This window comes from Bison bison, unplaced genomic scaffold (genome assembly GCF_000754665.1).
Source record: "Bison bison bison isolate TAMUID 2011002044 unplaced genomic scaffold, Bison_UMD1.0 scf7180017864063, whole genome shotgun sequence".
NCBI lineage: Eukaryota > Metazoa > Chordata > Mammalia > Artiodactyla > Bovidae > Bison > Bison bison.
This window is the reverse complement of record NW_011494635.1, coordinates 5,217,077-5,232,869: the sequence shown is the minus strand read 5'-3', so window position 1 is coordinate 5,232,869 and position 15,793 is coordinate 5,217,077. Positions and strand designations below refer to the sequence as shown.

Below are 15,793 nucleotides of genomic sequence, written 5' to 3'. Positions count from 1 at the left end.
AAGCCATCCCCAACTTTTCCACCCAGAGTTGATCAAAGATACTGTTATAGATTCTGTTCACACAGTCCAGACACAGGCTCAGCTCTGTAGACTTCTCACTCCATAAAAGTCAGATGAACAGGAGGGAAGGACAGACAGACATCAGGCTCCAGTGTAAGGAGGTTCTGAAGAGCAGGAGGGAGAGGAGCCGAGCTGCTCACCTGGTTACAGACGGGCTTGTACTTGAGCCCCGGCTTGTTCAGGATCTTCTCCAGCTGCTTGTGGTTGAAGTTGGACACCCCGATGGACTTGGTCAGCCCTGCGTCCTTACACTTTTCCAGGGCCTGGGAGGGAGGGGTGGTGAGCAGTCACTTGGAATGGGCAATATAGCAATAAGAAATGCTGAAAAATCGTTAAGAGGGTCTCTGGTCAAGAATTAGCTTTGCTTATCAAGAAGATAAAGGGGAAGAAGGTCATAACACAAGAAAAAGAAGAAGTAGCATCTCCTCCTTAGAAAACCCTGGAGAAGACAATCACATGGAACGAAAGAGATGTCTATCTACACTGTCCCAAATTCTCCATTTCATTCCTCTCTGTGAACATTTCAGCAATGGTTCCCTCCCCTCAACCCCAGCATCCCAGCCCTTAGATTCATGAATTGCTGAGTGTGATGGTCCACAGCAAATTCTCATGAGTGGAAGAGATGAAGGAGGTTCCCCCTCTCCTGGCTCCTCCCCCGGTTCTCTCCTCCCCAGACTCACCTCCCACGTGAGACAGAGATCCACTGAATCAAATATCGGTTTTCCATTTTCATCTGTTGGGAGAAGTGTCTCCCCTGGCTGGAATAGAAGCAGTCATTTCAGAGATATCACCAAATAATTTCTCCACATTTAGCCAGCCTGCCAGGCACATCTGGGACCAGGATGCTAAACTTCTGTGAGGTTCCTTTACATTCTGCATACTAATATTTGCAAAGAGGTTTGCAAATGGAGTTATCAGCAATGTCTTTAGAAGGCAGTTTTCCAGTAATCTCTTATATGTTTTGATAGATATAATTTCCCTACATTCTCATGGGAACTCTCAGTGCCTAAAGTGAATTTTTTTCTGCCCCTTATACTTTCTTCTTGAAAACTGCCTCTATTGTGCAGGGAGTGCCAGTAAGTTATGCCTTACTGCTGGCATAAAAATTGCAATCTTGACCTGGACTAAATATCAGAATTCCTTTCACTCTGAACATCTGATAGCTTCAGGGCATACACATGAACCAGCAAGGTTCTCTTTAGGTTGATAAGCTATGTGGAAGAAGCAGACATATTCAATTCTGGAGACTGAGGCTTGAACAGATTAAGGTCATTCTGGCACCCATGGAAAATGCTGAGATAAAAATAAAACAAACCAAGAGTGATGTCATTATAAGGAATAGAAAAACAGAGACATTTCTGTTAAGTATTAGGAATCCTTAAATCTATGTAGATGAGAATTGCCCTCTACATAGTCCAATAAACTCTTTGGCAAAGGATGGCTTGAGCAGAATTCTGTATTCTAAAAAATTGTTCTGCAAAATAGAAGCTGTTCTTGCTGTTTTGTTTTGACTGTGCCATGGGTTTGCTGTATCTTAGTTCCCTAATAGGAATTGAACCCACTCCCTCAAAGCACCCTGACTCAGCAATGAAAGTACACAGTCTTAACTACTGAAAAACTGGAAAATTCCCCTCTACATAATACAGTTCTTAATGGCTAAGTGCAGTCTGCAAACATCACCATGAACACAGGCGACAGTGGAGGCCAGGTCTCCCGAGTCCTGAGAAGACTGTGAGGTTTAGACCCACCCAGAAGGACATCACCAAATCCATGGAACATGAAAGGGTGAAAGATGAGAAGACCTCATCCTGTTCAGGTGTGAGGCCATGTCAGCACTCAGCACTCTGCATCAAACTCTGTAGTGAGATCCCCAGACACTGAGTCCTAATCAGCACCATGCACAGGACTTGCCTATTTCCACTTCCTCAAGATTTTGAGGCAGAGACACTCAGATTACTTAACACATTTCTCTTAGAGGCAAGTAAGAGATTCAAAGAACCTCCCCAAAATAATGATCACAAATGATTATTTAGGGGATTCTATGCTAGTGTACTCCAAGGCCAAGTGAATGAAAGAGTGAAAGAGGGGAGTGAAAAAGTTGGCTTAAAGCTCAACATTCAGAAAACTAAGATCATGGCATATGGTCTCATCACTTTATGACAGATAGATGGGGAAACAGTGGAAATGGTGTCAGACTTTATTTTTTTGAGCTCCAAAATCACTGCAGATGGTGATTGCAGCCATGAAATTAAAAGACCCTTACTCCTTGGAAGGAAAGTTATGACCAAACTAGACAGCATATTCAAAAGCAGAGGTACTACTTTGCCAAAAAAGGTCCGTCTAGTCAAGGCTATGGTTTTTCCTGTGGTCATGTATATATAAGAATACTGGATGTGAGAGTTGGACTGTGAAGAAACCTGAGTGCTGAAGAAGTGATGCTTTTGAACTGTGGAGTTGGAGAAGACTCTTGAGAGTCCCTTGGACTGCAAGGAGATCCAACCAGTCCATCCTAAAGGAGATCAGTCCTGGGTGTTCATTGGAAAGACTGATGCTAAAGCTGAAACTCAAATACTTTTGGCACTTCATGCGAAGAGTTGACTCATTGGAAAAGACTCTGATGCTGGGAGGGATTGGGGGAAGGAGAAGAAGGGGATGACAGAGGATGTGATGGCTGGATGGCATCACAGACTCGATGGTCATGAGTTTTAGTGAACTCTGGCAGCTGGTGATGGACAGGGAGGCCTGGCGTGCTGTGATTCATAGGGTCTCAAAGAGATGGACATGACTGAGTGACTGAACTGAATTGAACTGAACTGAAGTCTAATGTAAACCTTCAAACTTACTAAAAAAATCTTGTCAACCATCCATGCAAGTTATAGGCATTCTGACCCATGAAATAAAACAGAGCTGATGACACTAATCACCTACCACCAGAGGCACTGGATAATGAATAATATAGAGATCGACATAGTCCAGTTGAAGATCTTTCAGTGACTTTTCCAAGGCTGGTCGGACCAACTCTGGTCGAAGGAAAGTGGACCAAACCTGCAGAGATTAAACAAAGGAAGCGGTGGGAAATGATTGCTATATGTAATTGTGTTTGTCTTCTTTCATCTAATAATTAGGCATTATTATCCGTTAGAAAGAGATGACCATGGGAAAAACCATTTCATTTCTTCTGGAGTTCCATTCTGTATCTAACCTAGCCATGTAAATTTCATTATTTGATTGAATTTGTCATCAGTATATCTTTCACAATGGAATGAAATGAATCAAGATATAAATAACTTTATCAAATAATTACCGTGCCCATCAACTGAATTATGCTTGATAGAGTGTAAAAACACAAACTTAGTCTATTTTGATCAAACAATCCATCTTCTCAAAGTTAATTACTATCTTGTTTACATAACTGTAGGGAAAAGAGCTTTGAACATTTTAATGTGAGAAAAACATAGTTCAAGACACTTTGGCTGCATTTTGTGTAATGTACAAAGTGCCTCTTAAATGCTCTCTTACTCTTGGAGCTGAGAACTGAGATTCAGAATGTGAAGAAATTCAAGAAGTCTCCCAGATGATAAGAAAAGCTATAATCTGCTCCCAGGTGGTCTGATTCATTAAGTAAATATAGTATAGTTTTGGCCGCTCAGTTGTGTCCGACTCTTTGGGACCCCTGGAGTGTAGCCCACAAGGCTCGTTTGTCCACCGGATTCCGGGCAAGAATACTGGAATGTGTAGCCATTTCCTTCTCCAGTGGATCTTCCCGACCCAGGGATCGAACTCATGTCTCCTGCAATTCAGACAGACTCTTAACCATCTGAGCCACCAAGGAAGCCTTGATTCATTAGCCCATACTAAACCACATTGCTCTGCTCTAGGTTCAAAGAAGTAAAGTGATATTAATTTAAAATTAAAATTTGAACACACCAAGGATGAGAAAGTTATAATTACTCTCTTTGAGGGGGCACAGTGAGAGGAGAAGGATACTAGATTTAAGATACAAGTATGTGTGAAAAAACGGGTACCAATGAGCACTGTTCAGCAAACTATTGGTCCTGTTATGTAATTGTCATCTGCCCCCAGTCACTTGCACACACGTGCACACACACAACACACACAGCACCTTTGAAGTGTAGAATATGTCTTCTCTCTTCACAGTGCCATCTGCAATCTTGCTTCGAATGGCCTGGCCAACCTGCTCTTCATTTTGGTACAAATGAGCACTGTCAATATGGCGAAATCCAACCTCTATAGCAAATTTGGTGACCTCCAGAGCTTCACTCTTAGGAACCTAGGTAAGCAAGAAAAGTAGTTGTTGAATATTCACATCATTAAGAGATTGCTAAGACACAAGCTTGATCTGACTAAGAACCCACATTTCTTCATGCCTTTGTTTAGCTCTGTATGTATGGTGATGGACCCATGACAGTTTCCCTGAACGTTCCTGGTCAGTGATTCAATGGGCACCCAGGAACCCTTCAACCCCATGTGATCAGTGGTTGATCACAGGCATCAGAGGACTCCAAGCCCACCACCAGTTTCAGTGATTTGCTGGAAGAATCCAAAGGACTCAGAATAAACTTGTAGTCATGGATAGGATTTATACTGTGAGATGTCTGAAGCAAAATCAACAAAAAGCAAGCATAAAATGCTTTTATGTATGATAAAAGCATCAAGACTGGACTGTATCCCACGAGACTCCTCGGGGATTTCCCAGGCAAGAATACTGGAGTGGGTATCTTTTCCCTTCTCCAGGATCTTCCCAACCCAGGGATCGAACTCAGGTCTCCCACATTTCAGGCAGATTCTTTACCATCTGAGCCACTAGGGAAGCCCTGATTCATTAGCTCATATTAAATCACACTGCTCTGGTCTAGGTTCAAAGATTTAAAGCAACTTTAATTTAAAATCAAAATTTGAACACACCAATGATGAGAAAGTTACAATTATTCTCTTTGGGGGGGGTCATGGTGAGAGGAGACAGGTACTAGATTTAAGATAGAAATATGTGAGTAAAAAAGAGGTACCAATAAGCATCATTCACCAAACTACTGATCCTATTACCTAGAGGTGGTATCAATAAGCATTTATGGCAAATAGATGAGGAAACAATTGAAACAGTGACAGACTTTATTTTCTTGGGCTCCAAGACCACTGAAGTTGGTGACTGCAGCCATGAAGGCATAAAAGACGCTTGCTCCTTGGAAGAAAAGCTAGGACCAACAACCTAGACAGCTTATTAAAAAACAGAGACATTACTTTGCCAACAAAGGACTGTCTAGTCAAAGCTATGATTTTTCCAGTATCACATACGGATGTAACAATTGGACCATAAAGAAAGCTGAGCACCAAACAACTGATGCTTTTGAACTGTGGTGTTGCAGAAGATTCTCGAAGGTCCCTTGGACTGCAAGGAGATCAAACCAGTCAATCCTAAAGGAAATCAGTCCTGAATATTCATTGGAAGGACTGATGCTGAAGCTGAAGCTCCAACTTTTGGCCACCTGATGTGAAGAACTGACTCATTGGAAAAGACCCTGATGCTGGGAAAGATTGAAGGCAGGAGGAGAAGGGGATGACAGAGGATGAGATGATTGGATGGCATGACTGACTCAACAGAAATGAATTAGAGCAGGCTCTGGGAGATTGGTGATGGACAGGGAAGACTGGTGTGCTGCAGTCCATGGGTCACAAAGAGTTTGGACGTGACTGAGCAACTAAACTGAACTGAAATGCATCAAGAAACCAGGTGAAAGCTTCTAAGATCCGTGTCTACCAGTATATATTACAGAGAAAACGCCAAAGAAAAACTGTGTCTATTCAATCAGTACAAAGTGATGTTCTCATGTAACTATCTATTGTTAATGATTAACACAATCAAGATAGTTAACAGATCCATCATCTCACATAGCTAACTCTGGGGAGTGTTTGTGAGAATACTTAATATATATTCTCTTATAACATTTCAAAATATAACCCATTGTATTCAAGTATAGTCACCATGCTGTACATCAGGTCTCTAGACTTCATTGCATTACAAAAGGTCTGGACCTTTGACCAACATCTTTCCTTATTTCCCACTCTTGTCCCCAGCTTCTGGTCACCATTCCTCTACACTCTGCTTCTATGAGTTCAATGTTTTAAATTCTACCTATGAAGAGAACATGCAGTATTTGTCTTTCTATTTCTGGCTTATTTCACTTTGCTTACTATTCTCCAGGTTCACCTGTGTGGTTGCAAATGGTGGAATTAAATTCCCTTTTCAAGCTGAATACTATTTCAATATGTTTCTGCAAAGCAGGATCTTTCATGTTTCAAGGAGGTAGATGCTTGGTCCAAGTTCCCTCTGTTGAGTCTAGTCCTGGTTTTCCTGACAATCGCGTGCCTTGTGGGATGTACTGAGGAATGAACCAGTGAGCTCAGTACTAGGCTGGACCCTTCTCTCCATTCATCACATTTTGCAAAGTGAACAATCCCGATCTTTTATCTGCAAAATGTCTCTGAATATTTTCTTTTGTTCTATAAATTAGAAAAGTGAGATTCAAAGTTTAAAGACCAGTCCCTTGTCACAACTACATACTCTAAAAAAAAGATGGACAACAAAGTTTCTGGCTTCCAGTCTAGAGACTTGTCCACTAGTCTCTCTTATGCCCAAGCACTAAAAACAATACTCTAATAAAAAGACACTACAAAACCCAACAATACAGTACGAAGCCTGACCTGTAAGATTGTAGCTTATCCCTTCAAATGATACTATAGTTCCCACTGGAAAAAGTTTCCAAGAACAAACAGAATCACAAAGCAAAGCATAGCTGCCGTGTGTCGCCTGGACCAAGCAGGTATCCCGCAGTAGAAAAGCAATTCTCTCCCATTAGATTCCAGTCACCTCATCTTCAGGACCTTCCACCTCAAATACTGCTCTGGGTGAAATACTAATTTGGAAGGAGGGAAGAGTTCTGGAATGAAATATACAAAGAAACCCCACCATTGCAATCGCCCTCAAAGCCAAACAGCTGACAGTCAGTGTTCTCAACAGCCACGTCTCACCTCTTCTGATAAGCTGGGAAAGAGACGGAAACTGAAGGGGAACCCAGAGTAATCTGCAGGTGAGCACAGCCTCAGGCCCTGATGCAGAGTGAAGACTGGATGCTCTCTCCCCTTTCACAGGGCATGTTTCTAGCCTGGTTAGTGGAACCACGAGATCCTCCCAGAGTCACACAGGAGCTCAGTGCTTGACAACCGAAGTTCTCTTCCACTCATGTTTCAGCCACTTACTATTTATATCTCAACCCCAAACCACTACTCTTACCTCTGGAGGTGCGAAAGTGCCAAATCCCAGAACAGGAATGAAGTGGCCATCATTAAGCTTCACTTTCTTCTGGTATTTGGGATCCATTGTCATTTCTCTGACTAAGCGGACTCTGATTTTTCCCTTCTGCCTTCACAATTGATAAACACCAGGATGGTCACGCCCCAGCTGCACTCTCCAATGTTAGCAGATACATTGTAGGAGGGGCAACGTGAAACCAATCCCAGGGCATAAGAAGAGGATTGAAGCCAATTAACTTGCTTGCTTCTTTATCAATGCAATCTTAAATTACATAATGATGAGATTGAACAATTATTGACCATATGTTAGACTAGAAACTTCCACACAATATTTTTTCCATTTTTCCAATATTAAGCTTAATATTTGTCAAACATCAATTGAAAAAATTTAACTATTTTACCATACATACATACACACATTCACAGAACCACACAATTTAAGAGAGTGATTAATAAACATTTTATAAAATCTTATTTCTTAATGAAGAAAACCAAAGCAAAATAAATTTGCCTTTTTACTTTTCCCACCAGCATAATTATGTTGTTATCCAGACTCAACAGTGGTGAGATCCTGAAAAGAATATCAAAACCACACATTCTGACAGAGTGTTTACTGGAGATTAATTATTAATAGTTTTTGGATACCATGTGCAGTCTCCAAACAGACCCTTACAGGAGTTAATCCTTGGGCTTAGTTACATTACTTTTAGAAAGATATCATAATGGAAATGATAAGGAGTTCATGTACTTTACTATCTTGCTCAAAGGTTAGTCATAAATGAAGACCTGTACACAAGTTAAATTGTAATGAATAAGGGAAGATTTAGGGAGATTAAGATGCACTGATACAATGGGATGCTGTAAAGTCAAATAAAATTTAACACGTGGAGTGATGTCAGCAAAATGGTGAGCTAAGAAGTGTTGAATTCTCCCTTATAAATGTGAGAAAACAATCTGAAACCAGATGAAAAACCTCACAGGAGCTCTGAAATTAGTCAAACAGTCAAAATCTCCAGGAACACATTGAACACACAATCAGGAAATTTCCAGAACTGAGAGGAAGGACATTTTATTGTGTTTTTCCTCACACTTACCTCTCCCCTGACTTGAACAGTGAAGTCTTGATCTATAATGGGTGTCAACTCTGTTCCCAGCTGCCTTCAGCAAACAAGACTGATCACAAAAACCTTAATGCAATGTTCCAACCTGTTTGGGGCTGCCCGAAGACTGTGTCTGTTTCACCTAAGCCTAGGCTTAAACTGAAGAACAGCCAAAATAGCTCATTACTGTTGCAGGGGAGACTATATATATGGTGCCAGGGACAAGGATGTAAGGGTGGAGACATAGACTAGAGCATATAAACCCCTGAGTAGAACTGGGATGTGGATTTTGGGGGCAGAGGACATTTTTAAACAGCAATACATTCAGGGGAATCAAAGAGGCACACCTCCTCCAGGCAAGATGCTGACTCACTCAGAAATGAACCGAGTGCCCTTAGCTTGACTATTGGGCTAATCCCAGGACTAAAGCATGCCAAGTTAACTAGTGAAGGCCAGTCAGGACATGGCACACATCTTCAAACAGCGGGTATTTTGCACATGTTTGAGGTGCCCAATTGTGAACACACTTGCTCTCCACACACATAGACCTCAATATGCAGCGAAGATTCACACATACAAGACACGAATGTGGAACCCTTAGATGAAAACTAGAAGGGAAGTTCATGACACTAGATTTGGATATGTCACCAAAGCACAGGCAACAGAAGAAAAAATAGGTAAATCAGTATTCATCAAAACTCAAAATGTTTTTGCATCGAAGGAAACTTAATACAAAGGTTGTGAAAAGTCAATCCACAGAAAGGGAAAAAAACTGCAAATCACATTTTTGATAAAGCTTAATGGAGTGGAACTTCTTGGAAAAACCCTAAAACTTTATCTCAAATCGCTTGGCTCAACTGCCAATTCTCTTGGTGACCTTTACTCTTTAATACTTTCAGTTCAGTTCAGTTCAGTTCAGTCACTCAGTCATGTCTGATTCTTTGTGACCCCATGGACTGCAGCACACCAGTCTTCCCTGTCCATCATCAACTCCTGGAGTTTACTCAATCTCATGTCCATAGAGTTGGTGATGCCATCTAACCATCTCATACTCTGTCATCCCCTTCTCCTCCTGCCTTCAATCTTTCCCAGCATCAGGGAGTTTATCAGGTGGCCAAAGCATTGGAGTTTCAGCTTCAGCATCAGTCCTTCCAATGAATATTCAGGACTGATTTCCTTTAGGATGAACTGGTTGGATCTCCTTGCTGTCTATTTCCATAATTAACCTTCTGAATTTCCCTACCTATTGAAGAAAAATGTAAAGTTTTTGTATTTCTTCACTCTTTCTGAGTTTGTGATGACTACCACCATTTCTCTTCCCTACTGAATTCAAAGCATTTTCTAAGAGCATTTGGATTTACACCCACTGAACTAGTCCTCGTGTCTCCCAGCCAGCAGACATGGACATGGTAGAAACTGTGACAGTCTTTATGTGAACAGCTGACACCCAAGAATGGAAACACATTTTTCCACAAACATCACACCAAGCACTCTGGTGTATTCTCTCCACACCCTCCAGTAGGCATTTCTGTTTCTCTTTGACTCCAGTTTTCCACACAGTGCCTCCCAAACCATAGTAACTGTGGGGACAGGATGATGGTAAGCTCCAGGAGATGGTGGCCCAGGTGCTTTGGTCATGTTCCCCAGTTTCTGCTTCTGTTCCCTCCCCTCCACGTCAGAACCACCACCTGTTTTTCATTTATATATTCTTGCACTTACTGGATCTCAGAGTTTGAGGAAACTTGAAAGCCAGTCACAATCAGAGGATAAGTGTGATCAGATCACAATAGGAATAAAATACTACACCATTAAGCATCTTTATTATAGAAGGAGCTGATAATAATATAAAAGAAATCTCAGATTCTCAAGGAAGTGTTCAAGGAGCTCTTCTTCAGTTAAGTTCAGTTCAGTTGCTCAGTTGTGTCTGACTCTTTGCAACCCCATCGACTTCAGCCCACCAGGCTTCCCTGTCCATCACCAACTCCCGGAGCTTACTCAAACTCATGTCCATAGAGTCAGTGATACCATCCAGCCATCTTATCCTCTGTCATCCCCTTCTCCTCCTGCCTTCACAGAATAAGTGTGATCAGATCACAACAGGAATAAAGTGTTACATTAATAAACATCTTTATTATAGAAGGGGTTGATAATAGTGTACAAGAAATGCTCATATTTGCAAGCAAGCATTCAAGGATCTCTTCTTAGGTAATGTGCATTTCAACATCTGCTGGGTGTCCATCCACTATGTCTTCAATGAGAACAATTTCTTCATATCCTGGAGCAAGCACACCTATTGTTCTTGTTCTGATAACTAGAAAATTCTTCTTAATATAGTGTTCATGATTTCCACTCACAAATTCAGATGAATAAGAAGAAAATACAGTTATTCATCTCCTTGAATTGATCTTTGTACAAAATTGTAGCTGAAGAACATCCTCTATTCTAGATACAGAGCCAAGACTTGGGAGTACCCCCATCTTCAGGGACTAGCTTCACAGAGACACCCATTGTCCCAAGTCCTTCGTGCATTCAGGTCTAGCTGCCTGCATGGCGGTCAGCCCAGCTACAGAGGAAAAGAGAGGGTTACTGCTTTGAGGTCTCAATGTCTAATTTTTATACAAAACAGAAACAAGAAAAAAGTCTTAATACAATCACCTAACAGTGTGTGGCTAGAAGACAACTTCGGACCATGCTGGGAGAAAAGATCCCACATCAGGTCACAGAAAGTCTCTCTCAGACAGTATCTGGAAGGTTTCATGTCTGAATTTTGGCTTTCACAGTAGAAACATATCAAGGACTACTCCTCAAATATATAGAAATTCAGGGTCATTCATCTTATTATTTGGTCACAAACTTTTTAAATTGCTTTCAGTCAAGTCTGTGTTCCTCATCTCTAATGCATCTTTAGTTTCCTTTTTGGGGGAGAACCCTGACCTGGTGGATACAACACATTTAAGGTACACAATATGTCTAGTGGATCCAAAGGGGACACCTCTTTACTCACCACCCAGGTAACGCTAGATTCTCTGTCACATGTACACAGACATGGCTTTGGCAAACTGATGCAAAACTGCTCATGCAATTCTTGTTCAGTTCCAGGGTCAAAGGCACAAAGCCTGCCCCTATTAAGTAAAATTCACTTATCCATTCCCTATAGCCCAGAACTATGCAGCATTTTCTTTTTGTGTGTATTAATTTTTTTTTTTTAGTTGGAGGAAAATTGCTTTACAATGTTGTGTAGATTGCTGCCATACAACAATGTGATTCAGCAATAATTATATTTTCTTAATTGATAAGATTTGAACTTATATCAACCCTTGCTTCATTTCTATGTTTACTTAGAGATTAGAACAGTCAGAATGCAGTATGACTGGAGCAAAGGTTAGAACACAAGAATGGTTAGACAATAGTGCATTTCATTGGGGATATTAGATTCTTTATGAAGAAAGAAGCAGGTAATGACTCATACTACACCTCCTTAGGTGTTATTAGACGTCTCCAAAGAAAAAACCATAAATGACTCAAACTCTAAAAGGTCTTCCCAATGGGAGGAAGGGATATTTAGGGGTTAGGGATGGACATGTACACACTGCAATGTTTAAAAGGGATAACTGACAAGGACCTACTGTATAGCACAGGGAACTCTTCTCTATATTATGTGGCAGCCTGGATAAGAGAAGTTTTGGGGGGAAATGGATACAAGAATATATATGGCTGAGTCCCTTTGCTGTCTGCCTGAAATCATCACAACATTGTCAATTGGCTATACTCCAATATAAAATAAAAAGGTAAAATAAACAAATAAATAAATAAAAGGATCTTCCTAAATATCCATCTACAGAATAGCTGCATTCAACTTACTTCTGAAATTTTTATAAAAATGCAAATTCCTGGGCCCACCTGGGAATATAGGAGAAAACAAAGAGGAATTTGGTCTGGCTCACTGTCAGTAAAAATCCAGTTGGTGGATTTGGCTGCAGGGTGGACTTGAACTGAAGAAGACAGAAATGGGAGGAAACCATATTCCCCACCACTGAGGACCCGTCCAGCAAGGAACTGATTCCCCTTTTCCTTTCATTTATGTCCATTGGTACACTCTGGTTGACTCTGCTCTTAAAAGATATCCCTATCCTAATAACTTCTGATCACCTTTACTGCTCGCTTATTCCATGGTCCAGGCCAATATCATCTCTCACCTGAATTTTTGTAGAGCCCTAAAAGAGGATTATTTTCCTCCTTTTTTACCCCACAATGTAACACCTGTAGTCACTCACTCAGTCGCATCCGACCCTTTCCCACCCTATGGACTGTAGCCTGCCAGGCTCCTCTGTCCATGGATATTCCAGGCAAGAATACTAGAGTGGATTGCCATTTCCTTCTCCAGGGAATATTCCTGACTCGGGGATTGAACCCACGTCTCCTGTGTGTCCTGCTTTGGCAAGCAGATTCTCTACTACTCTGCCACCTGGGAGGCCTACAGAAATTATTCCGTATCCCCAGTATAATATAAAATGTAGAAATGATACTTTGGAATAGCACTAACCTTGGAGAACCTATGGAAAGGTGCATGTAAGAATTATAAATGCATGCAAGAATGTATTCTGTGCCAGAATAGTATGGAATGAAATGCAAATGCTTTTATTCCCTCAGGGAAGTCATTACGACTAAAGACAATAGTCAGGTTATTGTGACTTGGTGCCAAATTTTATGGCTGTTTGGAAAAAAAGCAGAACCTCTTTTTTTTTAAAAAAAAAGACCAATTGAGATACTCTGAGCAGCGTCCAGATAGAGTGGATATGCCTTAGATTCATAAAAAAGGAAAAGGAAATATACATACAGATACACAGATACACACACACACACACACATACTGACCCTCCACTTAGGTTCCCTAGCTCATCATAGAATCAGGAAATCATAGAACATAAGAACTGGAAGAGATGATTCGGCATCTTAGTTATCAATCCCATCTATAGTAGTTCCACTAAGGGTTATCGAATATTTGCATGACAGAGCTAATGAGATACTCTCTTTCATTGCTATAGAACTTACTCCGATCATCTGGGAGGCCTTGTAGTATGATGAAAAAAAACAAAACAAAACAGATTTTGGAAGCACAGTCAGTTCATTTCAGTGGCTCAGTCATATCCAACTCTTTGCAACCCCATGGACTGCAGCATGCAGCACTGTAATAGCTGGAGTGATTGTTTTTTTAAATTCTGCTCATGTAACTACCCTGCTTGAAACCTGAAATATCATTGTCTGTTTCTCTAAGCCTGAAGATATATCAAAAGCCTACAGGACACAGACCCCCTAGGCCCTCTGACTTTCTGACCTTATCTTCAGCTCCTTTTTCCCTCCCTCACTAAACTCCACCCACATCAGCCAACTTGCTGGCCCTTAAATGTGACAGAAGCCCTCTTTCTGGACTTAGGTTTTCTGTTCTGTGCCCCACGGGTCCACTGTTTGCCTTCACTTTTGCTCAAGTGCATCCATCTCAGTGACATATCTTCTAACTATCTTGTAAGAGCACCCAACCCTCCCACCTCCGAGAATGACCCATTCCCTTCCCTGCTTTCTTTCTCTCCATATCACTGTTAGAAGTCATGAAGAATATAAAATTTTAACCTGACTTGCAGGCCTTCAAATCACCTTGCCCCGGTTTCACGGATGCTGATAAAAGACAGAATGTTTATCACCCACAACAAATGCCATAGCCAATGTAAGAATATTGTTTTTCAGCTTTTCTGAGACATAGTTGACATGTCTCAGTGTGTAGTCTTAAGGTTACCATGTGATCTGGTGTACATACATATTGTGAAAATGTTCACCACAGCAAGGCTCATCCTTGACTCTTTATTTCTAAAGGTTGAAGTGGTGGGACCAGGTAACACGTAAACAGGCCATGGATTGGATTATAGGAGGAAAAGTTTAAGTCTAGGGGCCCTGGACCAACTACACTAACCACTCAGCATGCCTGCCCTTTCTCTGGATGGAGATGTTTTCTTCATATTACTGGACAGTAAGCACACCCTCCATTTCTCTGGAGCGTGCCATTGTTTCTATGTTGCAAGGCTGCTGGTAGGAAGGTTAGTCTGCCTCTGCATCTCAGGTGTCAGAAATGCAAGGTTCTGTGGACAGTCATCTCCCAAAGGGCATTGATCCATTTCTAACAGCTAAAGACTTGTGATTTCATTCACCATCCTCACCCTCCACTAGACTGTCACCTCAAGACACTTCTTACTTTCATTTCATTCTTGTCTGCTTTATGTATTGACAAAACACTATCTTATTAAAAGTGTTTGATAAAGTTTTGTTGAGTAAAGCAATGAATGAATGAAGAACTCATCAAAACGCTGACCTTGAGAGAACAAGATGGTAGAGGAGTAGGTGGACGTGGGGTACATCTCTCTCCACAGGTACATCAGGAATACACCTTCAGACACAGACGTGCAGGCAGAACACCAGCTGAGAGTGGACAGGAGGACCTGACCAGTGGAAAAGAATATATGCTGCTGCTAAGTCGCTTCAGTCATATCTGACTCTGTGCGACTCCATAGACGGCAGCCCACCAGGCTCACCCATCCCTGGGATTCTCCAAGGCAAGAACACTGGAGTGGGTTGCCATTGCCTTCTCCAGTGCATGCAAGTAAAAAGTGAAAGTGAAGTCACTCAGTCGTGTCCAACTCTTAGCGATCCCATGGACCGCAGCCCACCAGGCTTCTCCGTCCATGGGATTTTCCAGGCAAGAGTACTGGAGTGGGGTGCCATTGCCTTCTTCAAAAGAATATATAGAAACATGCAAAACTCAGTAGGACAAAGGAACTAGGGGGAAAAACAGGAGTGTTAGTAGGACTGGACCTGCCCTTGGTGGGTGGGGGAACTGAAGCAGGAGTCTGATCCCCACAGCAGGGCAATTGTCTCAGAGGAGAAACATTTAAGGCTGAGAGTGAAACAGCTGATCTGTGGCAGCCTAAATGCAATGAGAATCAGGCAGTCCTTGCCACAGCCATATATATGCAGGGCAGGAACATGGGTCTCCTGGAAGGGACAGTGGCTGGGAGCTGGACTTTAGGGATTGTGGAGCAATCCCAGTGAGAAGGCTGCTGTTGACTGTAGACAGACAGATCGAGGGGATGTGAGGGAGGAGACTGTGGTGGGAAATGCCTGTGGAGGAAAACCTGGCAGCCGTGGAAGCAAGGTGGTACTGCTGAGTCATGCATAAGGGGTGGAGCCATCACCATAGCCTCTCTCTCCCCACACACCAGCATTGGCAGATGAACAGCAGAGAGGCTGGCCCATCA

The 15,793-nt window shown here is 41.8% G+C and overlaps 1 protein-coding gene across 2 annotated transcripts in view; it reads right to left on the bottom strand.

Annotated features, from left to right (window-relative positions):
- Positions 1–15,793, bottom strand: part of LOC104985995 (dihydrodiol dehydrogenase 3-like) — a 75,874-nt gene that overhangs the window by 16,143 nt on the left and 43,938 nt on the right. The window contains exons 1-5 of one of the 2 annotated variants that reach the window (XM_010836395.1): positions 7,370–7,531; positions 4,184–4,351; positions 2,989–3,105; positions 741–818; positions 201–323 (exon numbers count right to left, since the gene is read on the bottom strand). In XM_010836395.1, coding sequence (XP_010834697.1) covers positions 201–323; positions 741–818; positions 2,989–3,105; positions 4,184–4,351; positions 7,370–7,462 — 579 coding nt within the window. In that variant the 5' untranslated portion in view covers positions 7,463–7,531. Of the gene's footprint in view, positions 1–200; positions 324–740; positions 819–2,988; positions 3,106–4,183; positions 4,352–7,369; positions 7,532–15,793 lie in introns of those variants that run through there. The other variant, XM_010836396.1, reaches the window with a different exon arrangement.